At 62.2% G+C, this 23,619-nt stretch overlaps 3 protein-coding genes across 9 annotated transcripts in view; 1 reads left to right on the top strand and 2 right to left on the bottom strand.

Annotated features, from left to right (window-relative positions):
* PSD (pleckstrin and Sec7 domain containing) overlaps positions 1 to 1,834 on the top strand; it is a 48,788-nt gene extending 46,954 nt beyond the window's left edge. For 3 of the 4 annotated variants that reach the window (XM_074907309.1, XM_074907310.1, XM_074907308.1), the window contains one exon: positions 209 to 1,833. In XM_074907309.1, coding sequence (XP_074763410.1) covers positions 209 to 448 — 240 coding nt within the window. In that variant the 3' untranslated portion in view covers positions 449 to 1,833. Of the gene's footprint in view, positions 1 to 208 lie in introns of all 4 variants that reach the window. The other variant, XM_074907312.1, reaches the window with a different exon arrangement.
* Positions 1,835 to 2,271: 437 nt separating this feature from the next.
* Positions 2,272 to 13,121, bottom strand: NFKB2 (nuclear factor kappa B subunit 2). Of its 3 annotated transcripts, none has more exons than XM_074907313.1 (24): positions 13,051 to 13,121; positions 10,162 to 10,354; positions 9,100 to 9,144; positions 8,496 to 8,574; positions 8,004 to 8,044; positions 7,803 to 7,901; positions 7,437 to 7,588; positions 6,720 to 6,826; positions 6,412 to 6,570; positions 6,203 to 6,307; positions 5,973 to 6,058; positions 5,711 to 5,849; positions 5,512 to 5,631; positions 5,223 to 5,405; positions 4,912 to 5,053; positions 4,653 to 4,767; positions 4,251 to 4,458; positions 3,991 to 4,160; positions 3,729 to 3,831; positions 3,354 to 3,595; positions 3,102 to 3,171; positions 2,827 to 2,999; positions 2,638 to 2,749; positions 2,272 to 2,554 (listed from the first exon to the last, which is right to left on the bottom strand). In XM_074907313.1, exons 2-24 carry the CDS (start codon positions 10,204 to 10,206, stop codon positions 2,433 to 2,435), a joined length of 2,817 nt encoding a protein of 938 aa, XP_074763414.1. In that variant the 5' UTR covers positions 10,207 to 10,354; positions 13,051 to 13,121; the 3' UTR covers positions 2,272 to 2,432. The 3 variants fall into 3 exon arrangements, with proteins under 3 accessions (XP_074763414.1, XP_074763415.1, XP_074763416.1); XM_074907314.1 differs by having other exon boundaries at positions 3,366 to 3,595; XM_074907315.1 differs by lacking the exons at positions 10,162 to 10,354; positions 13,051 to 13,121 and adding an exon at positions 9,716 to 9,733.
* Positions 13,122 to 13,428: 307 nt separating this feature from the next.
* Positions 13,429 to 23,314, bottom strand: TMEM150A (transmembrane protein 150A). 2 transcript variants are annotated; one of them, XM_074907324.1, is made up of 7 exons: positions 23,090 to 23,314; positions 20,825 to 20,872; positions 18,479 to 18,550; positions 18,264 to 18,331; positions 18,004 to 18,131; positions 16,851 to 17,028; positions 13,429 to 15,147 (listed from the first exon to the last, which is right to left on the bottom strand). In XM_074907324.1, the coding sequence occupies exons 1-7, from the start codon at positions 23,167 to 23,169 to the stop codon at positions 14,903 to 14,905; spliced, it is 819 nt and encodes a 272-aa protein (XP_074763425.1). In that variant the 5' UTR covers positions 23,170 to 23,314; the 3' UTR covers positions 13,429 to 14,902. The 2 variants fall into 2 exon arrangements, with proteins under 2 accessions (XP_074763425.1, XP_074763424.1); XM_074907323.1 differs by lacking the exon at positions 23,090 to 23,314 and adding an exon at positions 21,018 to 21,450.
* Between the last annotated feature and the right edge of the window lie 305 nt (positions 23,315 to 23,619).

Here is a 23,619-nt window from a genome sequence, read left to right as displayed (position 1 = left end):
GCCATCCAGAATGATGGGACCTGCCCCATCCCCATCAGCTTAATTGCACTGTGCCACTGCCATGGCCTGGAACCACAAGCATCCGCCCTTCCCTGGGATTCTGGCTGGGGTGGAGGGACCACATGCATCCCCCCTCCTACCCTGGGATGCTGGCTGAGGGGCAGTGCCCAGCTTGCCAACCCTGTTCTCTGCTGCACTGTGCCCCCAGAAATCCCGCTATGGCACCTACGCCATGCTGCTGCGGGCCAAACTGAAGGCTGGCTCTGAGGACCTGGCAGCCTTCGAGTCCACCCTCTTTGATGCAGCAAGTGGGGAGGACGATGGCCTGAAAAAATCCCACTCCAGCTCCTCACTCAATGCAGAGCCCTCCGGCACAGCCACCAAGGTGAAGCGCAACGTCTCAGAACGCACCGGCCGCCAGCCCCCTGGCCACCCCCAGAAGTCGTAAGCGAGGGGCATCAGCCACCCGTGCTGCAGCTCTGTTCCTGCCCACCCTGGTGCTGGGGTGGAGGCCATGTGCCCACTGAGACCCTGCATGAGTCTGTCTGTCTGCGGCACAAGATGGGGGTGTGACAGCCCTTCCCCGGCTGCCAGCACCAGCCATGCAGGGTTGTGGCCCCTCCACCAGAGACGGTGGCGGAGCAGGACAGTCCCTGGTCCTTGCCCATGGGAGCTGCCCACACTGTCGGCCCCATCAGATCCGTTCCTGCCCCTCTGTCCTGTGCTTGGCTGCAGGACCCCTTCCCCAGCCCTGGGAAGGGGGATAATTGAAACCCACCCACTGGGCTCAATTCTTCAGTGGTTAAAAAACCAAACCAAACCAAAAAAACCTACAAAAACACAGCAAAACAAAGCCAGTGGCCACCTCTCCTCCAGCTCCTTTGTGCCATGGGGGGCAGACAGGAGGGGGCCAGCCCTGGCCTGTCCCCTCTCCTGGGGTTGGTGGCCAGGGGAGCCAATGCAATGGCACCTGGCCCCCTCCCTGCCACCCCAGCCACCTCTGCACCCTCCCTGCTTTCTTACAACTTTTGAACGGTTTTTGTGATACAGTTTTGCACTTTTTAGTACCAGATCGAGCTGACCACCAGGGAGGATTTTTTGGGGCTACTTTTGATGCTTTTTGGGGACTGTTTAAAAAAAACAAAACCAGAAACCCAGCCGTGTCCTGTAGGCACTGCACTCTGTGGGGAGGAGGTTTTTACATGGACTTACGGGGTGACCCAGTGCCCCCCCAGCAAACTGAGCATGGGTTCCTGCCTGTGCTGCTGCCTGTGACCCAGCCCGGCTCTGGCACCAGCAGGCCTGCAGAGAGAGACAGCCCTGTGGCTGCTGGCACCGAGGAGGCAGCCCTGGGATAGCAGCACCCATTTCTGAACTGGTGGCTGCACTGGGGGCTGATGCATTGGTGCTTCATGACCCCCCCTGTGGTCTGGACTGGCTCCATTTGCACCGCCTGGGCATGAGCATCGTACCCAGGACATGTTGGGCAGCAGCATGTAAGTACTTCGAGGTGGGGGACGTGCCCCTGAAGCCAGGGCGCTGGTGCGGGCCGGAGCCAGCTTTCCTTCCCATGCCACTTCACCAGTGTATAGCTGGGGCATTGGAGCCTGTCAGCAAAGCCTGGTCCGCAACACTGTGAGGTCCTGGTGCTCAGCAGCCGTCGTACAGCACCTTCCTTGGCCACAGGCTCCCTCCTTGCCTGGGTGAGGGGCCAGCTGGGGCAGCCCCCCACCACCCCGGGGGGCTGGAGGATGCTCGTCTGAAGCAGGGTGCCAGTGGTGAAGCGTGGCCACAGGAGTGCCCAGGATGCCCAGGGAGGGAGGGGTCTGGGGACTGGAAGGGCTGTGGGGGGGGGGCTAGCACGCACGCTGTTCTCGTGTTCTCGGCCCCCCAGGACCTGGCTGGTTTCAGCACTGACTTTGCGAATGTGACAAACTTTTTATTCTGCTCTTTTGAGTCTATTGAAAAAAAAAAAAAATAAAAAAAAAAAATCCACCCTTGCCCCAGGCAGCTCGCAGGGGAGGTGGGGTGGGGGGGGTGGAGAAAAACCTTTGTACAGCTTCTCTCAGTTACTGAAGTAAAACTTGCTCTTCACTTCTTGTGTGCGCTGTGGTTTCTCCCCCACAGTTGGGGACAGCCCTGGCATAGAGGGATGCTGAGGGGGCTGGCGGCTGCCTCCTTGCTGCCAGGCTCCCAGCCCCATACAGGGTTCAGGGGAGTTAGTGCCTTCCCATTCAGGGCTGGGGCTGGAGAGAGGGAGGGCAAAGGCTAATGGAAACTGTCCCTTTATTCAGAAAAGGGACCATTAAATACGAGCAGAGAAGGGCAGGAGCTGGCTGCATCCTATCCCCCTGAGTCCAGGCAGTCAGACCCCAAGTCCAGAAGGCACTTGTGTGGGCAGGGTAGGGCAGGGTGAGGGTGCTGCTGGCCCCTCAGTGCACCTGCGGTTGCTGGCTGTGGGGTAACTCACTCCCTGGCCCCGGCTTCAGGGCCAGCGTGGGTGCCTGCTCCTCCTCCACCGACTCACTGCCATAGGCGCTGTCTTCCTTCAGCTCTGCAAAGCAAGCTCTGGGTGGTCAGCAATAGGGGGGCCAGCAGGGACACCCCTCCCACACCCCAGCCCCTCACTCCCCATACCTGTGCTTTGCAGCTTATCCAGCGCCTCGGTTTTGTGGAGCATCCTCACAGCCTTGTGGAGCCCCATGGAGTCCAGCGCCTCCAGCAGCCCCCCCAGGCTGCCCCCTGCCAGCTGTGGAGAGAGGGCACTGAGTGGGGCTGGTGGCGGGACAGGCAGTGGGGATGGGGGCACCCTGGCCACGCACTGACCTCATAACTGCGCAGGAGGCTGACACTGGGCGAGGGGGTGTCCTTGTAGGTCTCCACCAGGCTGCAGAGCCCCAGGCGCTTGGCCAGCTCGATCCAGTCTGACCCACTGCAGTCCTGGTTCAGCAGCCGCTCCAACCCCTGCAGCGCCTCACTGTCCAGCGACAAGACCTTCCCTGTGTGGAAGAGGTGCCCCCATCACACACCGCCCGTCCTCGCTGCATGAGGGTGCTCCCCTGCCCGGGTGCAGTGCTTTCGGGGGAAGAGGGGCTCCTCACCTGGCCGGGGGGCAGTGGGCAGCTCTGCCTCGGTGCCCTGCTGGGAGGCCTGCAGCAGGATCTCCCGCACCTGCAGACATACACAGATGTCAGCATCCCCCAAAGCACCAGCCAACTCCTCCTTGCCTTCCCCTGCCACAGCTCTCCCCAGGGCAGGGAAGGGCACGGGCATCCTCTCAGGAGCATCTCCTGGAGCTCTGCCCCATTTATGCTGCGGCCCCCACAGAAACACTCTCGGGGGGTTTGTCCTACCACAGCATGCACCTTCTGGCTGCGGGTCAGGTCCAGGGGCGTGTGGCAGTGGCGCTGCCTGTGCCCTGTCTGCCCATGTCCCTGCGCGGCAGGCTCAGAGTTGGTGCTGTGCTCCATGGCTGGGGCCGGCTCCCCCAGCTCCATGGCCAGCTCCTGCTCCTCAGGGTCGGCGTCTGTGTCACTGCTGGCCTCTGATGAAGACGGGCTCATGGGCTCGTCATTCTCACACAGCACATCTGCCCCTGTCAGGGAAGAGTGGACTGAGCCCCGAAGAGGAAAGTGGCCCAGAGGTCTGCCCTGTGCCCAGGCATGCCCCAGCACGGGCAGCCGAGGCTGTGGGGAAGTGAAGGGAGAGGAGGGAGGACAGTGCCTTACCAGCTTTGAGGAGCAGTTTGGTGAGGGTGGGCGAGCCCAGGCCAGCAGCCAGGTGCAGCGGGGTGTTCCCAGCGAAAGTCCGGCTGTTAACATCTGCTCCCAGCTACGGAGAAAGGCACAAGACTGAGGATGTGCTGCCTGGGTGCTGACCTCCCTGCCCCTGTCACCCCAAGACCATAGGGGAACCCCCTGCTTCTGCCAGGGCCCTGTAGGAGGCTGCACTCCATCCTACAGCCACCAACCCACCAGCCTCCCCTCATACCTTCTTCACCAGGTGGGTGGCCATGTTCAGGTTCTCCATCTCCACGGCCAGGTGCAGAGGGTTCCTCCCGCCCTGCCTTTCCATCGCGTTCACATCCGCTCCCTTCCTGACCAGCAAGTCCAAGCAGGCCAAACTCTTTGCCTTCACAGCCAAGTGCACAGGCAGGAGGCCTGCAACAGGGGTAGAGGCTCAGCAGGTCTCCAGCCGAGCCCACGACAACATGGCTGGGTTCCTGCCCATTGTCTCCCAGCCCCACTCACCATGAAAATTGGGCAAGCGAAGCAGGTAAGGGGCAGCTGAGCCCAGGTGAGCCAGCAGCGTCCTGAGCATCTCTTCATCGCCAGCCTGGAGTGCTAGGTGCAGCAGGGAATTGCCGTAGCGGTCCAGCAAGGTGGGGTCGGCACGGGCTTGCAGCAGGAGCTGGACCACTTGGGGCTGCTTGGTGATGACTGCCAGATGCAGTGGTGTCTGCGGGACAGCAGCACCCCCTCTGCAGCACTCGCAAGAGGAGCAGAGTCCTGCACCAGTCTTTGCCAGCATGGCTGTACCATGCACAGCCCTGCAGCCTCCCCTCAGCAGGAGCAGCAACAGGAACCTCTGGGGTCAGGAAATGGGAGCAAGCCCCAGGTAGCAGAGAACCAGCTGCCCTGGGAAACATGTACCTGCTGCAGGTTGTTGGAGATGTTGATGATCTGCTGGCTGGGGATGCTAACAATGACCTCGATCAGCTGCTTGATCACAGCTGTCTGCTCATGGATAATAGCAAGGTGCAAAGGCCTGCAGAGAGAATCGGATGGTCCCTGGCTCAGCTCCATGCTTCTCTAGGTCCTCCCTGCCACCTCCCACCCCCCAGAGCCCCCTAATGGCTCTGACAGCCAACAAGGCTCCCACCCTCTCCCCCCCAACCCCTCCTACGCTCACGTGTCTCCATTCTCATCCTGCGATGCGGCCAGGTGCCTCTGGACCGCCAGCAGCATGCGGGGGTCGGCAGTGACCGAGTAGTCGAGCAGGGCATGGGCATTGCGACGGGCCAGCGCCAGCATCCACAGGTGGCAGAGCTGGGCTGGGGGACAAAGCAGGACATCACTGACAGAAGCAGCAGCTCGATCCACCCTCCTGCACCTCCCCCAGGAGTGGAGGTAAACAGCACCCGGCCCCAAAAGGTCCCCAACCTGAGCCACTTCTCCCGAGCAATGTCCCCCAGCCCTCGCTCCAGCCCAGCTCCCACCTACCGTGCTTCTGAAGCTCCTTGCAGTATGTGCTTTCCGCAGGCGCCTGCCTGTCGCTCCCAGGCCCCACTGCCTCAGGGCCCTTCATCTGCACACCCCCCTGGTAGCCCCCCACGGGGTGAGGGCCGGGTGAGTAGATGCTGTTGTAGGCCAGCCCGGTGGAGTAGGGGAAGCTGAGGTTCCCGCCTACAGAGCAAGGGAGAGGGCAGGTGAGGCCAGAGGGGAGCAGGGAGCTCCCAGGACCAGACCGCGGCCACCCAAGCAGGGAGGGGGAAGAGGCATCCCCACTCACCTCCTCCAGAGCCGAAGCCCCCGGCACCCCCGCCGGCACCCCCCATGTGTGAACCCCCACCAAAGTGCTGGGGAAACTGAGGCAGGACTTTCTTGCGCTTCCTCTCCACTTCTTCCTTATCTGCAGGGAGAGAGGGGCAGTGGGGTGAGGGGCAGCCCCGGCGGCGGGGTGCACGCCGACCTGCCTGGGGTGTGCTCACCTTCCACCACGGGGTAGTAGGTGAACTGCTTGGAGTCACTCACGTCACCCCCCCGCTTCCGCTTCAGCTGCAGGAAGACGGTGACGGGACGGTCGATCTTGGGCTTGTGGTAGGGGGGCGTGCGGAAGACAATGGCGTACTGTGGGCAGGACAGATGCACATGGGTCCTGCTCCTGCTCAGAGCTGGGGACAGGGTTCCCCCACCCCACAGGGCACTTACTTGCCTCCGGGTAGGGCAGAACACCCCCCATCTCCCCCATACCTGCTTGTGCACATCAGTGGGGGAGAAGTCCCCAAAGGCCTGCCAGCCGTTCTCGTCATCCTCATAGAAACGCACCTCGATGTCATCTGGGGAGAGAAAGGGCGCTGGCATCACCTGTCTCCCTGCCTCAGCCAGGCTCCAGGGACACCGACCCCCAGCCACCCAGGGGCCCTGGATCTCTCCTGCCACAGCCTCTCTGGAAGGTTTCGGCTGGAGGGAATAGCATTTACCTTTCTGAACTTTATCACACAGCAAGTAGACCTCATCCCCTCCCCGCACAGAGCCTGCTGTCTTATCCATACGTGAGATCTTCAGGTTGGAAGCTCCTGGGGACTCTGCAGAGAGAGAAGGCATTGGGAGCCACTGTGGCAGACAGAGCACCCCCCACCTCCTTACCCTGTCCTGCCCCATCCCCTCTCCAGCCTGGCCCCATGCTCACTGCTGTCATGGATGGGGTCCGAGATGACGGGCTGGAGGGCCAGCGTGAAATTCCCGCTGCTGTCACGGAGGTAGGCGGTGAAGCGCAACCGCACAATGCTCAGGTCCATCACTTTCTTCAGCTCCTTGGCCTCTAGCTCGATCTCACGCAGCTCTGCATCTGCCAGGGCAGGGGGAGATACTGTTAGACTAGGTGAGGGGATGGGGTTCCAGGTCCCCCCACCCGCCCCCCCAGCCCCATGCTAATCCCAGCCCCCCAACTGTCATCCTGGGGTGCCGTGTCCCACTGAGCCTCCAGGCTGTCCTCACCGGTCAGCAGATGGCTCCTGTTACGCATCTTCTGCTGCTTCAGCTTTTCCTTCATGATCTCCATCATATTCTTCTTGGTGACATGGAGTACACCCAGATTGCTGAACCTGGAGGAGAAGAGGGATCCCGCTAAGATCTGGGAGCACCAAGTCTGGGAGCAGCTGACCAGGCGGGCACATGGGCTCCTGTGACCAGGAAGGAGCTGAGCAAAGCACAGAGTGGTACTGCTAGGGTAGCGGGTGGTCAACATAAAAAGAGTAACCACAGAGGGAGAAAAACTCAGAGGTGGCTGGGAGACTCCAGGCTCCCAGAGGTGACAAGTCCAAAAGGGAGGACCAGGAGGGCTGGAGGCCAGAGGGATGCAAATGGGACCAGCCTGAGTCAGCAGCCAGGGCTGGATTTGTAAGAGCAACTGCAGCAGTTGCTGAATAACCCCGCAACTTAGGCTGGCTACAGAAGTCATCTGCAAAGCTGAGGAGCTGCAACGTGAGAACAAAAGCCCAAAACAAACTGCACATGCTAGACCCAGAGCTGGGCAAAATGCTCAGGGGACAGATCTGTGCTGATCACCTTGTCTAAACCCACTCCCGGCCCCATCCAGCAAACCCAGCTCCTGGATACACTGACCCCCCTCTTCTCCCCACCTCATAAGATGCAGCCAGACCCCTAGACGCCCTGCATAGGCAAGAGGCCACCCCAGGTGTCCCTCACACGTACTGAGCCGTCATGTCCTTGGGTCCCACAATCGCGACACAATTGCCAGCCTCGTTGCATTGCTTGCCCACCAGGCTGTGGGCATGCACGCGGGGAGGGTCACTGTGCGTCACCAGGTCCACTTCAATCCGGGCCATCCCTGTGTAGTTGCAGATCTGTGCACCGAAAGGAGATGAGAGTCAGGTACAAGACCCCCAGAGCTTGCAAATCCCTGCTATCCCTCCCCCTCCTGCTGCAGCTCTCCCATCCCTCCAGTGCCACAAGACACACAGAGCTTAATATACATTTCCTGTCCTTTCTTCAAGGCACCCTCCCAGGTGCACACCAGCTGAAGACGCTGCCCATTCCCCTCCCCAGAGCAGCGCTCACCTTGACGGTAGGATAGGTCTTGCGCCCCTTCTCACTGGATGCTCCTGGCAGCCCCCCATGTGAAGGGCCCTCACAGCCGTACCGAAACCGGAACCCCCGCTGCAGAGGCAAAGAGGGGGTCAGCCAAGGGTGGCCCAATCCTGACGCCATGAGACCAGGGGGTGACACCTACACCTGCCCTGACCTGGGCGATATCCTTACCTGTTTTGGCTGCTCGATGATGACAAGGTAGGGACCTTCCACTGCAGGACAGAGAGGAAAGACACCGGTGAGAAACACAAGATAACCAAGGTGAGTGCTCCCAGTAAGGATGCTGGGGATGGTGCTGAAGGTGAGGTGACCCCTGTCTGTCCCATGGGGGTCCTCAGGGCCCCCAGCCTCTGTGCTGTCAGAGCCCAGCCAGGAGCAGTGGTCAAAGCAGCAGCAAGAGGAGGGAAGGGCCAGAGGATGCTCTGGCACTCAGGGAGCACCTGGGGACCCATCACAGCCCAGCCTCAAGTCCCTGGTAGACTGAGCAGTGGGGCCAGACCGAACAGTCTCCATCCTGATGCCACGGGGCAGGGATTCCCAGCCAACCCACAGTGGGGACACAGCCCATGGTGCTGCTGGGAACTACAAGGTGTGAGTCAGCCTGCCGGGAAACCCCGCTGCAGCCGGGGACCCCCGTGAGGGCACAGCCAGAGGGGCCCTTACCGGTCTCTATCACGGGCTCCTTCTGCTCCATCATGTGGGAGCCGAAATTGAAGTCGTCGTAGTCAATCCCATCCAGGCACTGGGTGATGGGAGAAATGATGAGTGTGATGTGTGTTGGGGCTGGAACCCCCGACTGCCCTGAGGGGCAGGTACAGACCCCCATCTCCCACCCTGGGCGGAGGCCAGTCTGGCACAGACCCCCACTGCCCACCTTGGGGCAGAGGAGGGCAGGCAGAGATCCCCTGTCCCTCCCGGGGAAGAGGGGTGGGCAGGTGTGGACTCTCATTGCTCACCACTGGGGGCAGCAGCAGACCCCCTTTTCCCACCTTGGGGGCAGACACAGACCCCCCCCATCTCACACCCCGGAGACAGGCACAGACCCCCCACCATCTCCCACCCTAACGGCAGCTGCAGAACTCTATTGCTCACCCTGGGGGCGGACACAGACCCCCCACCTCCCACCCCAGTGGCACCTGCAGACCCCCTACTGCCCAGCCCGGGGGCAGGCGCAGACCCCCATCTCCCACCCCCCCCCTGGGCTCAGGCGCCTCTCCCCTCCCACAGACGCCCCCCCCGGGGCCGGGCCGAGCCCTGCCGCACTCACGGGCTGGAACTGCTCGTCCATGTCTGCGCGGGGCCGGCCGCCGGCCTGCGGGGAGAGCGCGGGGTGAGCGGGGACCGGCGGCGGCAGGAAGGCACCGCCGCTCCGGAAAGTCCCTAGAAACCCCGCCGAGCCGGGAAATGACGGGCCCGCGCGTCACCGCCCCGCCCCGCCCCGCCGCGGCACGGCCCGGGCACCGGCGCGGCTCCGCTCGGCAAGGCCCGGGGACCGGCCGCTCCTGCCCTCGCCGGTGGCTCCCCCGGCCCGGGCCGGGGCGGTGGGACGGGCCGTCTCCTCCCCGCCTGGGAGTTTTGGGCTTCGGGCTCCGGGCGGGCTGGAAATCCCGGCGCCCGCCCGCCCGCCTCCCCCGACTGCTCTCGCTTGGGCGCTTCCTGGCACCGCGGGAGCGCCCCAAGGTCCCGAGTTTCCCCCCGGGAGCACGGAGGGGTTTGCCCCCCGCCCTCCCCGGCCGCCTGCCCCGCTTCGGGCGCCAGTCCAACCATCTCACCCTTTCCCACCAAGACCTGCAGCACAGCGTGGCTGAAACCACCCCGACCGTGCCACAAAGCTCGGCAGCAGCCTCTGGGGCCTTCCAGGTCTCCACCCCGCACCATGTTACCTTGACGAGGCACTTCTGGCACAGGGATGTCTGCTCCAAGCCCCCCTGGACCCAAAGAGGAGCAGCTGCCCCAAAGCCTGCTGTCTCCCTCCTGTCCGGGGGAAGCTTTCCAGGACTCTGCAGACCGAAGCCAGCGTGTGGTAACCCCTTGCCAGGTACCCAAAGGGGTGCTTTCCCACTCCCCCAGTTTCCACTCACACAGCAGCCCCTGCATCCTTCCCATGGAGGCGGCCCAAGGAGGCATTTGCTGTCCACGTTCGCATTCCCTTTTTCCCACTAGGAAGCATCTGATTTCAAAGCAGGAGCAGGAGCTCCAGAGCCCCCTGTGGGAGCATCCTCCGCCTCCCCAGTGCCTGATGCTGCATGCTCCCCGCCGACCCCAGCGAGGCACTGCGGCAGCAGGGCCCCTTCCCTGCCACCCGCAGCGCTCGCAGCCTCCTACTCACCGGGGAGGAAGAGGCTGGTCTCAGCAACCCGTCCAGACCCAGCATCGCCACTGAGACTGCTGGCTGCCACAGACAGGTGTCCCGCTGGGGTCAAGGTCTGCCTGACTGCAGGAAACCACTGGAGACTTCTAGCAAATAGGCAGGATCAGAGCAGAGCCTCCAGGCACCCTCTCCTGCTCCACATTTCTTCTCGCTAAGCAATGGAAAGAAAAAAAAGAAGAAGAAAAAAAAAAAGTATCTGACTCCACAGTGCCCTCATACCATGAATTTCTGAATCAGTGGTTGCTGCAGGTCTCACTCAGGGGATTTTGGGTGTGTGGGAGAAGAGGGGAAGGAAGGGGATTGTTCAACCCGTGCGTGACTCATATTCTTCAGAAGCTGAGAAGAGCCTTTTCAAGTAGATTTTCCAGCCACTCAAGTCCTCCAAAGGGGCTGCCCTGTGGCCCCAGGCCTGAGGTTTTCCCCGGCTGGCCTGCCACCTGAGCCCAGCTGAGCTCTGGCAGCCCCTGCCCAGCCTGCTCGAGGAATGCAGCCCAGACAGTGGTGCAGCCCAGGATGTGGGCTCCGAGGGACCTGCAGGTGCAGCGGGGAGTGCAAGGAGGGTGAAGGTAGAGATCTAGCACTGCAGATTGAGGCGTGACCTCTCTCCTGCGTTCTGCAGGGGCTTCTGAAAGTCTGGGAGCATGGACACAACTCCCTGGCCTGTGGGAAGCAGCACGCACTGCCTGCTGTCAGGATCCCACTGGACATCCTGCCTGGGCAGCCTCAGCCTGCCACAACCAGCCAGCCACCTCATCTGCTGGCACAGATTTCCCAGAGAGGTGAAGGAGGGGACAAACATCCTCCTCAGTGTGCTGAGAACAGCCACCTCAAACCCTAACTGCTGAGCCTGTCTGGGGAGCCCAGGCCCAAAGATGCTGGAGAAGAACAGATTGTGTCCCTTGAACAGAACAGCTCCCCTTCTCCAGTGCCATCAGCTCCATCCCCTCTAGAGAGCTTTTTACAGCTCACTCATTGCTGCCCCAGACACTTCCACTCGTTGCAGCAAACAGCATGACTAAGGAATATCACGGGGTTGTGCCTGTGTCTCCCCAGCCCGCGCAGCTCTGGCTCACTTGGGAGGTTGCTGGCTGTATGCCTGCACACTTGTGCAGTGTGCTTTAGAGGAAACCCACCTTGTTCATTGAGCAGAGCTGGAGCATTGTCACCTGCTTCCTTGTTCCTGGAAGAGCAACCTCAGGCAACCTTAGACCTGCTCTAGAGCTAAGTCCTGCCTCCTATGCTGAGCAGCTGTACCCTTTAGGCCCCTAGGCTTCCCTTGGGAGTGTAGCACATTTGGCTTTTATCCGCCACACATCCCAGAAGGGGACCATCTCTCCCCCTCCTGCCATCACTAGCATCCTGCTCTGTGGCACCCAGTGTGCCTGGCCAAGGCCCTGGGCTTGCAAACACACTTCAGTTGCCCTTTGCTGGGCTAATTCCTCCCTGTCTTCAAGTCTTCCTAGGGCTCAGGAAGGATCCTCTGGGCATTGTTGGGAATGGGGTAAAGAGCAGCAACCCAACTCTGATGCACTGCCCAGAGCAGCACCAGCTCCCTGCCCCGGAACGCAGCATTGCCACGGCACCCTTGCTATGTGGCGCAGCCTCCCTGTGCCAGCCAGACTGCTTCAATTAAGGGCCAGCCGCTGCCAGGCAGTACAAGCTAAAGCCGTTCTTCCATGTCTGCAGCTCCTTGAACGTGACCTAGTAATGCAGGTGCTATTTTCTTTCCTCCCGTGACAACTGGCTGACTTGCAGAGCCAATGCCCTGCAGGCAGGAGGGAAACGTCTGTTCATCTGTCTGTGGCGGGAGTGTTTAGCAGCCATAGGAAAAGGCACTCCAGAAACGGAAGCGGCACAGCTCTGCTCGGAGCTGCCCTTGTGTACAGCAGTCGTGTTGCAGCCACCCAGCTGGCTGCTCCTCCAACATACTGTTCTCTAAAGTTTTCTTTCCCCTGGGGCCTGCTAATGCCTGCAAATGATGGCCCTTAATGCTTGACTTCGGTTTCTGCACTCTGCTTCATCCCAGGAGTCCCAACAGCTACTGGCAAGGGTCTGGCAAGAGGCTGCTGAGTCCCTCTCGTGCAGCATTCACAGGGACTTTGTTCTGAGGTCCTTCCTGGAAACCGAGTCCTTGACCTGCAACCATGGCAGAGACAAATCCCCTCTCCCTGAAAGCTGTCCAAGCCTTCCCCTCCCTACCAGCCTGCCCTTGAGCATTGAAGCCTTTTGTATCTGTGCACAAAATCCCTTTACTCTCATCGTGGCTATCAAGTCGGTTTTGGCAAACCCCAGCCACCCACTGATCTGGTTTCCTCCTCTAGGGCCTTTAAACCAGCTGCTGTGCAGTTGTGTTATGAACGATCGGCCCCACTTGTAGAGCTGTGCACCCTCAAAAACCCCTCTCAGCGCCAGCCAGGCGCTTGCTGTTTCTCTCTCCCTGGTTTCACTCTGCCTGCGGGTAGCCCCCGAGCCGCCCGAGAGAGAGGCAGCCCGGGACCGGCGTGGCTGCCGTGGCGAGCGGGAGGCCAGGACCTGCCGAGGGCCGCCCGCTGCAGACCCCTCAGCAGGGACGGCACCGGGACTTTAAACCTCTCGCCCAGCTGCCTCCCCTCGGGGGTCCGCACACACCGGCAGCCGCCAGCCCCGCGCGAGGGCTGCGGGGCTCAGCCGGGGCGGAGCGCGGGAGCCGGCAGCGACGCCCCGGGCCCAGCGACCCCCCGGGCCGGGCACAGCCGCGCTCACCCCGGCCCCGGGGGCCCGGCCACCCCTGGGCTGCCCCCCTGGGCTGCCCCCCCCGCCTGCCTCCGGGGCGGCCGGCTCGGCGCCCGGCCCACCCCGGCCGCTTACCTCCAGCCCCGGCCCCGGCCCCGGCCCCGGCCCGGCCGCCTCGCCCCGGCCCCGGCCCCGGGAAAGTCCCGGCCCGGCTCCGCCTCCCGGGGCTTCCCGGGCCCGGCTCCGCCCCGGCGGGGACAACGGCAGGGGGGGCCGGGGGACCCCCGCGTGGGACGGGACGTGCGGCTCCAGCTGCTGCGTCCCGGGTGAAAGCGCTTCTCCTCCACCTGCCTGACGCTCGGAGCAGGGAACAGAGCCCCGGGGTCGCCGCTGTCCCCCGAGACCCGCAGGACCCCGCGTCCCCCGTCCCTTTGGACCCTGGCCCCAAAGTCTGTTGCTACCCCAGTCCTGTGCTGCGGGGAAGGATGGTCTGCCTCACCCTCGTCTGATTTTCACTTTTATTATTGTAAATTCACTGTTCTCTCTTTATATATATATATTTTTAAACATATATTAGATATGAAAGTCAGAAATGCTCCTCTTCGAACTACATATACTGGTGGATTTATAGGCGGATTTTGAAAAGGTGGGCAAGTCAGGAAGCCCAACCTGATCAATGCACATAGCAGCAGCACCTGCCCCTCTCCAGGGACAAGGGAAATTTATATATAGATGTATATATATGTAGATCTATATACACAGACACACACACATACAGATGCATTCATCCCCCTCTACATCCCACCCCCTCCACCCCAGCACCCTGCCCAGGCCGCCCCAGGCTGGGGCTCAGCCCGGGGAGGCTGGGGCTGAGCGGGACGGGCTCTCAGCAGGCCGGCGCTGGCGGGGCTGAGCCCTGGGGAAGGCACCAGAGGACGGATTTGGGAGTTCCAGCAGAAGGGGGCACGGGCTTCCCCTGTTCCTACAGAAATGCTTCCCCTCTCTGTGCCTGCGCTCCCCAGGTAGAGGGCTGGCAGTAACCCACCCCCGGGCTGGGAGACTGGGGCTGGGGCACACAGGCTCCCCACTGGGACAGCTTGGGTTGGCAGCGCTATGGAGGGGAAATCCGCTGCTCTGCGGGCGCTGTGTTTGCAGGACATCCCCAGTGGGACAGTAAACACAGAGACCCATTTCCTAACCTAGCTGACCACTGGGGAGCGTGGAAATGCATCAGCAATTCTCCTCCGAGTTGAAAAAATGTGGGAAAGTCATTGGCTGGAGGCATGGAAGGCCCTGAGCAGCGAGGGCCAGTGCACTCCAACCGGCACTGCTGGTGTCATCCTGCAGCAGTGCAAGGCACCACCCCTCCCTGGGCTGGCAGGGAGAGACCCCCTGCTGCCACCCTCACTGGGGGTGCAGACTGGCACTGTTATCACCTCCCAAGGAAGGGAAAAGGCACTTTGGGTTTTTGACTCCTCTCACAGTCACAGAGGCCAGCTGCAAGTCTTGCTCTGCTGAACCCTATCTCTGTGGCTGTGGAGGAGGGAGAAGTGGCAACCCCCCCTCCCCAGCACACCAGGCTTGTGTGGTGAGGGGAGGGTGAGCCCCCTGTTCCCCCACATCCCTTACAGAAGGGGGCCTCTATATGATTGCCTGTGACAGCCCCCAACTTAGATGGGGAACCCTTGAGGCTCAGGGGCAGATCCCAGCTCTGCCAATAGCAGCACCCAGCTGGCATCTCTGCACCCCAGTAGTGACCCCAAACCTTGCGGGCAGGGAAGGGGCAGCTCCTGCAGTGGACATCATTTGCTCAAGGAGCCTTAGCTGCAGCTCCCACCAGGAGGAGAGGGCGCTGCACACCCACGCGTGCACACACATGCCCACACGCACCCCGAGGCAGCTGGGGTCTCAGAGACATTCAAGGCAGGGGAGTCACTGACAGAGCCTGATTTGGGAGTCCCCACCATGAGCCTGCCTCCCGTGGGGGTCAGGCCATAGCCAGGCCCTCCGCATGGCTGTGGATGTGGGCTGCGCTGGACACGCTGCTCTCGCCCTTGTAACTTTTGGGGGCTCGGCTGGCTTTCAGCAGGACCAGGAAGGTATCTGTGGAGATGGCCCCAAACTCAAAGGTGAAGGTGCCATAGAAGACCAGAACATCGATGATGAACATCCACTCGCACAGGGCAGCCACGTGCTGCAGCACAAAGCTCTCCTGGATGAAGAACACACCGCCTGAGGGCATTCCCGTCAAGGAAAGCACAGGTGGACCCCACCACCCCACGGAGGACCACATCCCACTGCCACTATGCTGGGGTGGCCTTGAGCAGCCCCCCTCGGCAGGAAACACACCACAAGCCCTAAAACTAAGAAAGCCCACATGCTTCTCCCAGCACCAGGAGGGCCTCAGCACAGGTGAGGTAGTGGTACGTGTACCCAAACCAGCCTCGATAAATCATGGGACTGATGCCAGGCCGGGATTTTCTGAAGAGGCTGGGGCAGGGGAAGCTCAGGCTGCAGCCCTCAGGGCAAGCTGGGTGCCCAGCTGCCTCACCCTGTCCACACCCTTTGCCTCCTCCTCAGCTTCACAGCAACCCCCCGTCCATCTGCGCTGCTGGCTGGCTCACACCAGGGGGGGCCCACTCCCTCTCCTCCAGGTCCTGTTGCTGCTTCTTTATACTCCTCTCATCCCCACTGGGGATCTCTAGGGAAACCTACTGCCAGAGCCACCAAGGGTGAGGGGAGAAGGCAGGTACATCCCCCAGACCTCCAGGTGAAGCCTTTAGCACTGCTCTGCTTTCTGCCAGCGAAAGCAAGACCTGAGAAAGCCAGAGAGGCAGGGACCAGACCTGTGAAGAGTAGAGCCCTCTGCTCACTCCCCACATCCCACCAGGAGGGGTCCCAGCCCTTTCTCCACACCATTTCCACCACAGTTCTCTGCCTTCCCACTTCCAATACCCAGTGCTTACAGGGCAGCTTGGCCATGGGCAGACAGGCACCAGTCCCATCTCCCTTGTCCTTACATGCCCTGCCCGTCCCTCCCAGCTGGCACAGCCCCCCAGCACTCCTGCCCTTCCCAGCTCCTTGACTGGCCTGCCTGCCTGCTGCAGTGACACAGTGGGACCCTCTGGCCCGTCCCAGGCCTGCCAGCAACCTCCAGGCTCCTCCTGTGCTGTTCACTTTGGCCAGACCCCAGCCAGCCTCTTTGGGACCCATGGACTCTGCATGCTTTTTCCCGTTCTTGCCCAATAACCACCTTGTTTCCTAATTTATCCCTAACCTCAGTCCCAAATAAGCCCCTGTCTCTCCAGCCACACACTCGGGACCATTCTTCCAGCCCCGCTCCGCCTGCTGCCGTGCCCTTTCTCCCCAGCATGGTGTTTGCAGACCCCAGCGCCTGTTCACCAAGCCCTCCTAAGTCCCACAGGGAGGTTGGCTGGCGGGTGTTGTTGAGCCCCAGCTGGCAGAGGAGCTGCCACATGCCCACCTGGCACCTGCACAGAGCACTTTTGTACTCAGTTTTCACCATACAAGTAACTCAGATGGTCTTTGCATTGCCAAGGGCTTGACATACCTTTGTCTTATTAAAAAAAAACCCAAAACAATTAAACAGCCCTTCCACTCTGCAAGGTGTGGGGCTGGAACCTGCAGTAGTGGCAGAACTGGGCCGCAGCAGCCAGGGCAGGGCTCGTTTGGGGCACCCCAGCGCCTCAGGAGATGCCCACCAGTGTCCCTTGCCCTCCTCGGCCCAATACTGCTACTCCTCCAGCCTACACCTGCATCGAGCTGCCTGTCCTTAGGCCCCTACCCAACCCCTCTGCTGGCACCATGCCTCACTGCCAGACCAAAAGATGGAGGATGTGGGGCGCATACCTCCCACAAGGACCACCTTTCACCAGCTCAGCCCACATCTCCTCCCACACCCTTCAGAAGGATACTGAAGACAAGGGTGAGAAAGGCCACAGCGGTGAGGATGCTACGTAAGTGGCCGGTCCAGTACTGCCCACGGGTTTTGGCCATGCGGTAGGTGAGGATGGACTGCAGGAGCAGGAAGAGCATGCTGGTAGGAAAGGCCACCCCTGCCCCGATGTAGTGCAACACCTTGGCGTGATCCACCTGCAGGGGAGAAACCATCGGTGCCAGCACCCTGGGACGCTCCCCCAGCACAGCTCTGCGCCAGGGGGTGGGTTTGTGCCAGGCAGGGGTGCAAGCAGTGCCAGGAGTGGGTCCACGCAGCTCGCCCTGTGCCCGACTCCTGGCTGAAGAGCAGATTTGGACGCATCGTCTGCTACTGGGATCTCAAAGTGCTTCTGTTTCTTTCATCTGTGGGGTGGTAGTTCCTGAGCCCCTTGGGCCGACAGCCCTGCCATGCCCAGGGGCATGGAGCAGGGGCTGCCCTCCGCCCTGAGCAGCCTCTGGGGCTGCCTGCACCCCCTCCCAGGGGTCACAGCCCTGCCTTCAGCAGAGCCGCTGAGCCATGGCAGGGGGACAAGGGGATCAGGGCCAGCGAAGCTTCTCCCAGGGGGGTGGCGCCGGCAGCGGCCTCCTGCCAAGCAGAAGGGACCGGCTGCTGCAGGCAGAGGGCAGGCAGCTGCCGGGAGGCCGGTGCCTGGCAGTGCAGGCGTGGGGGTGAGTGCCGCCAAGCCCCGGGCTGCTCCACACCCTGTGAGCACTGGCTCTGCCGGGTTTCCTGGCATCGCCCCCGGGGCAGCAAACACCCACATCGGGACAGCCGGGCAGCGGGAGCATCAGCAGCTTGGCTGGGGCTCCTCTGCCCCGCTGGCATGTCCCAGCCTGTGTGGGGTCATGCACCCATGGAGGGTACAGACCGTACATAGGGTCTCTCATTAGGGTTAAACCAAACCCAGCAGCTTAATCAGGACCCAAAACTATAAGTGCATAAGCCAAGATGTGTCCCAGCACCTGGGGAAGCACAGCACCCGGTGGAGGTGAAGGAGTGCATGGATAGGGGTGCTGGACCAAAACAACCACTCCAAATCCTACACTGCTGAGCGCTGCCACTGCCCCGCTCCAGCCAAGGCCCCCTCCTGCCTCCCCTACACCTGGGGACACCCAGAGGAGATGCCTTACCTGGAAGTTGCCGACCATGGTGAGACCAGCAGCACAGACCCAGCCAGTGGCCAGCCCCAGAGTGTTGAGGAGAGATGGCCCAAGGCGTTCCAGGAGGTGGGCGTACCGCAGTAGCCCCACCAGTATGACTGTGGGAGGGAAGACATAGCCCCGTCACATGCTACTGCCACATGTGCCCTCCCCCACCCACCCCTACCCCCCGCTGAGGGGCGAGCACTGCAGGGCGCCCAGCTCCTGCTCCCCTGGCAGCGGGCACTTACCCATGAAGGAGCCCAGGCTGCAGATGAGGCTGAAGAAGCAGCTCTCGGGAGGCAGGGTGCCACACTTGCTGCAGGGACAAGGCAAGGCCCGGGGAGCCTTCAGCCGGGGGGCACTGGGGTGCAGCGCTTGCCCCCTCCCCAGGACACACTCCTGGGTTGCCCCAGGGGGGCTCTGACGCCTGGCTGGCCCCACATCCCACCCTGCAGCTGCTCACCTGACAAGGGGGATATGGTCCAGCGTGCAGCAGGAGACAGGGCCGTCCACACCGCACGATTGATTGTAATTCCTGCCAGGAGAAAAGGGACAGGCTAGGAGAGCCGAGCTGCTGCCTGGGACCCTCCTGCCTCCTGCCCACAGGCCCTGCAAGGGCAGCAGAGTTGCTCCCCAGCAAGCACAGCCCAACCCCAGGGATGTGCCTGCTCTCTGGTGACAAGCCCCTCCAGGGAGTGACCCAGTGCCCAACAGGGTCCTCTGGGAGCATCACGGCTGGGTTTCCACAGCCTGTCCCCTGCCTGCTGGCTCTGCTGCCCACCCGGAGTCCCTGCCTGCGAGGGAGAGGCCATGGCGGGGTGGGGACTGCACGCACCCACTGGGTGCATGGGCCAGGGGACTGCGCTCAGGGGTTCTTGCAGCCCCAAGCCCCAGGCAAGAGCAGGAGCACCCGTGTGCCAGCCCAGCCACAAATCCCCGGGGTGGGTGCACGGGTGCAGCCGGGCATGCAGCCGCTGACAGCTCTGGGCTTGCACGGGCAAGGCGGGGATGCCGAGCTGAACGGGAAACAGCCCCCATGGCCATAAGCACTGCAGGACAGTGCCAGCCTGCCTGGGAGGGAGGGAGCTGCCTGAGGGGAGGACGTGACAGGAGCAAGCCCCCAGGCTGCCTTGGGGAGCCCAATACAGTGTCAGGGCATCCCTCTGGGGCCTGTTAGCAGCCCCCAGCGCCGCTGGGCTGGGCAGGGATCTGCTGCCCACAACCACCACACAGCCCTGGAAGTGCCTCCTGCGGCCACGGATCCTGCAAGCCTGGGGATCCAGAGCTGTTATCAGCCTGAGACACCTTCGGGTACCACAGCTGCTGCCTGCAATGGTAACCAAATTTCCCCCTGCAGTACATGACCCATCACCCTCCTGGCTCTGCCGGGAGCTGGCACACACTTGTGGGAGGTTTTTGGGTGCCCCTTTGCTGCAGCACCACTCAGGCACCTGGGACCTCTGCCTGGCACAGCTAAGCGGGGCCCCCTCCCCACCCTGCAAGCAGGGAGACCAAAGCCCTGTGACCCAAGGGGCCCCCTCAGATACCCCCAGCTCCATAGCACGGACAGGAGCTGTGGTGGGGCCAGGGCTGCCCTGCCCCTGGCCCAGGCTGTCCACCAGCCGCCTCCAGCCACTCAGCAAGTGCATGGTTAAAAAAGCGTTTTTGGAAAGGGCTGGGCTGGGCTCTGGTGTTTTTTCAGTCTCCTCCTTTACTGGTGGCTTTGTTTTCCAACCGCCAAGCGTGGAGCCCCACGGCCTCCTCAAGGGCTGCTCTTGGGGCCGTGTTTGGTTTGGGATTTTTTTTTATTATTATTTTGTTTAAAGTGAGCAGCCCGAGGCCGGGAAGCATTATTCATCATTAAGGGTTGGCTGTGCGGCAGAGACAACCCAACACACACATTCTTCCCAGGGCAGAATCAGCCATCAGGCAGGAAATGGCAGTGGGTTTTTTTTTTTTCCTCCTTCTCCTTCAAACACTCCGGCAAAAATTAAACTAACAACTTTTTTCTGGGCAGATATCTGAGACACAACAAGCCAAAAACCCTGTAGAAGAAGTTGCCAAGAGAGCAAACAGGGTTTTTTTCCCAGCTTTTGCCTCTCCTGTGACTCTTCCCCTATCCCAGGGTGTTGCAGGCAGCTCTGCCTGCGGGGTGGCCGGGTGTCGCAGGACTGTTCCTGTCCCCCTGGCACTGCCAGATTTAGCCTCCAACAAGTAAGCCTCAACCTTTTCCATGGAGACACATGGCTGTCTGTAATTCCCTGACCATTTATTTTCATACTTTCTCCATGCTGTGTTTTTTCAATGGCCTCCTTCTCCCTGCCTGCTTTGGTTTGCAGCAGGGCTGGACTGTTCACCGGAGCAGCTGTAACCGCAGGCAAGCCTGGGCGGGGGAGGGAGGGTGGCTTTTGATAGCTCTTCTTGGCCCTGGCATCCTCACTGCTTTGCAAATACAGGGCCCAAACCTGCCAGCAGCTAGTCCCCAAGCAGCTCTGCTCCCAAAAGCCACTTGCAGGTTGGACAGGAGACACATGCCCTGGGGTGACAGTGCCCTATCACTGTCACCACCATACCTGCTGGGGAAGAAGGTGGCTCTGCCTTCCATAATGCTTCCACATCTCCTGTCATTCCCAGCCCCCTGCCAGAGCCAGCCTGGCCCCCGACCCTGCTTTCAGCTTGGTGATGGTGCAGGGGGGACCTCTGCTCCCCAGTGGTCCAGCACAGTATGGCATAGTTCAAGTGGGTCATGCAGGGCTTTTAACAGAGGTGGTCTATGGTAAAGGGCCCCTGCCACCTCCCCAGGCCTTACCAGTTGTGGACAGGGCAGATGTGGTTGTTGGAAAGTGCCATGGCGTACCTGGGGGAGAGACAACAACCGGGGTTACTGCAACCACGTGCCTCCCTGCATCCCCCCTCCCAGCCAGCACCTAGGCCTGCCCCAGGGACCAGTGGCAGGAGTGGGGGGTCCAAGCCCTCTCTGCCTGCCAGGGGCCAGCGCTCACCCTGCAGTACCTCCTGGCTTTACAAAGCAGCAAAAAGAAAAGCAAGTGCACGAGCGCAGCCCACACTCCAGGGAGGTCCTGCTTGCTGGGACCAGGTCCCCCTGCCTGGTACCCCCATCCCCGCTGAGAGTCGCCTCCTGATCCAGCTCAGTGTGGCTGCAGCTGTGGCTGCTCCTTGCGAGGCCTCTTCCCCATCGTGCTGCCATGCTCCTCAGGCTCTGGGAGTCTGCTTTGACACAGAGCCCCCCCACCCTGGCATCAGGGCTCTCCACCAGCCCACAGCTGTGCTGGGTGTCACCCGATGGCCGCTGGGCTCTGCCGTGCTTCCTCTGGCCCCTGGCCAGCCAGTGCCTGGAGCTAAAAAGTCTGGAAAAGTAGCCAGTGTTTTGTCAGGGCATTTTGGGCAGATCAGCTCCATCGACCATTTCACTGTGGAGTCAGCCCTGCACCTTGGTCAGTGTAACAAGGGGTTCATGACATGCATCCTGCTCAACTCCATGGGGGTCTCAGTTCCATGCCCCCCCAGCCAGCAAGGAGCCCTCCTGTCTGGCAGCCACAGCAGCAGACAGCACTACACTGTTCAAATCACTGCCACCAGCGGCCATAAACGGCTCAGGTTAAAAATAGGCCCTGACACTGGTAAGGAAACTCCTCTCCTGCCTGAGCAGGCCACTTAACAGCAAGCATGCAAAAAGGATGATCCCGGCAGAGAGGTGCCGGGGCAAAGAGCAGGACAGCTGGGGGGAACCAAGGGGCAGCACTGACCACCGCAAGGGCTATTCACCAAGAGCATCGCCCCCCCCCCCCCCCCCGACCCCTCACCCAGCCGCTTCCCAGCACAGGTCTCCCCCAAGCATGCAGCCCCTGTCCCAGCCCTCCGTGCCCTCCTGGGAGGGGCCAATAAGCCAAAAGAAGCACAAACGGCACTGCCCTCCCCCAGCAGGATGTGCCCCCACCCACCCGGTACGCCCTCACGGCTCTACATCCCAGGCATGGCCAGCAGGGCACCCAACTGCCCCGCCTCACCTTGCCACCGTATCGATGAGGGACACGGTGTCCAACGGACAGCTACAGGACATGTTTGGGGCCAGAAAAAGGGCCCGAGACGCCCCTCCCAGGGCAGCTCTGGCTGTGAGGACCACGAGCAGCACCTCCCTCCTGTGCTGCTCTGGGCTGGAGGGGCATCTGCCCCACAGGGTCACCTACAGGAGGCAGCCAGGGCTTTGTGAGGTATCCATGGAAAAAACTTGGAGCATAACTTCCCTGCACCAAGGTCAGCATTTGGCTTCGTCATGAAGAAAGACAGGGGATACCACAGGGGGAAAGCTCTCAGAGCGACCTGCATGATAATAGGTACATTTGCTCCATCCCACACCCCTAAAAGTCCCATCACCTATCCTGGGGCTCTCTGCGCCTTTGGGAAAAGACCTTCATCCAGTGCTCACCACTGCTGTGGTAGAGGCACAGGGGTGCCAACGGGCTGGGGCAGGACAGCCCTGTGTGACCAGCTGAGGTCCCACAGCCAAGGCCTGGGGAAGGGACCAGCAGGGTGGGCTAGTACTGCTCACCCAGGTGACACATCCTCTGCCCCCACCACAAGGGACAAATGTCCCCTGGCCCTCCCACCCATCGACCACACGGGATGGGTGCCCATGTGGTGGTTACAGTCCTAGCGCTGCAGGACCTGGGCTGGTGGCATCGCTCCCAAGGCCATTCTTGCGCTGCGTAAGCATCAGCCACGCTGTCACCAGGGCAGGGACATGCGATCCCAGGGGTTGTCAGGGGTGCGAGGCGAGGGAGGCACGTGCCAGCACCACTGCAGGGGACGAAGTGACCACGCTGGGTGACTGGGGGGGGCAGGGGGGTGTGGGAGCGACTGAACATGAAGAAGCGTCCCAACATGATGTGAGGCCAGTGGTGTCCTGCAAGCCCCTGCCCCGCAGCGTCCCAAGCTGAAGCATCCCGCAGCATCCCACCCCGCAATATCCCGCCCCGCAGCCCGGGCGGCCCCGTCCCCGCCGCCGGGGGGGTGGGGAGCTGGCGGCGGCTCCGGGCCGTCCCGCGGCACTCACACGATCCACATGCCGGTGATGGTGAAGGCTGGCAGCGTGACGGGCAGGATCCCCCAGGCCGGCATCCTGGGGCCTGGCATGCCCCGCCGGGCTACGGGCGAGCGGGGCCGCCGGGGGAGCCTCTCCGCTGCCTCCTGCTGCCGGGCCGCCGCCGGGCCGCGCTCCCCATGGGCGGCCGGGGCCGGGGCCGGTCGGGCAGAGCGAAGTCCGGCCGAGCCGAGCCGCGCCGCGCCGAGCCGGGCCAGCCCCGCGCAGCCCAGCCCCGCCCCGCGGGGGTCCCGCTCGGCGGGCAGGGCCCGCCCCGTCCGGCGGGGAGCGGGGGGCGGGCGGTGGCAGCGCGGCGGGCCCGGCCGCGGGCGCCACGTGGCGGCCGCGCTGCCGGCCCGGGGGGGACGTCCCGGCACCCCCGGCCCGGCAGAGCTGGGGTCGGACGGAGACCAAAGCCGGGAGCGCCGTCTGCTGTGCTTGTCCCTGCAGGGCGCAGCCGGGCCGGCGGGACACGCTCCTGATCGGCAAAAACGGCGCGGAGG

The sequence above is a fragment of the Athene noctua genome, chromosome 5 (genome assembly GCF_965140245.1).
Source record: "Athene noctua chromosome 5, bAthNoc1.hap1.1, whole genome shotgun sequence".
Lineage (NCBI taxonomy): Eukaryota > Metazoa > Chordata > Aves > Strigiformes > Strigidae > Athene > Athene noctua.
This window is presented reverse-complemented; position numbering and strand designations above follow the sequence as displayed.

Bases quoted from the DNA above. Each gene is read 5' to 3' on its own strand.
- NFKB2 (XM_074907313.1), bottom strand. From the start codon at position 10,206: ATGCTGGGTCTGGACGGGTTGCTGAGACCAGCCTCTTCCTCCCCG. The intron at 8,045-8,495 runs GTAAGGGCCCCT...TCTGTCCTGCAG, and splicing joins GGAGCCCGTGATAGAGACCG to TGGAAGGTCCCTACCTTGTC. The intron at 2,750-2,826 runs GTCAGTGCGTGG...CTCTCTCCACAG, and splicing joins GCCTCCTGCGCAGTTATGAG to CTGGCAGGGGGCAGCCTGGG.
- TMEM150A (XM_074907323.1), bottom strand. From the start codon at position 21,223: ATGGCAGCACGATGGGGAAGAGGCCTCGCAAGGAGCAGCCACAGCTGC. The intron at 18,551-20,824 runs GTAAGGCCTGGG...TTCTCCTGGCAG, and splicing joins ATCTGCCCTGTCCACAACTG to GAATTACAATCAATCGTGCG. The intron at 18,132-18,263 runs GTAAGTGCCCGC...TCCCTCCCACAG, and splicing joins CAGCCTGGGCTCCTTCATGG to TCATACTGGTGGGGCTACTG.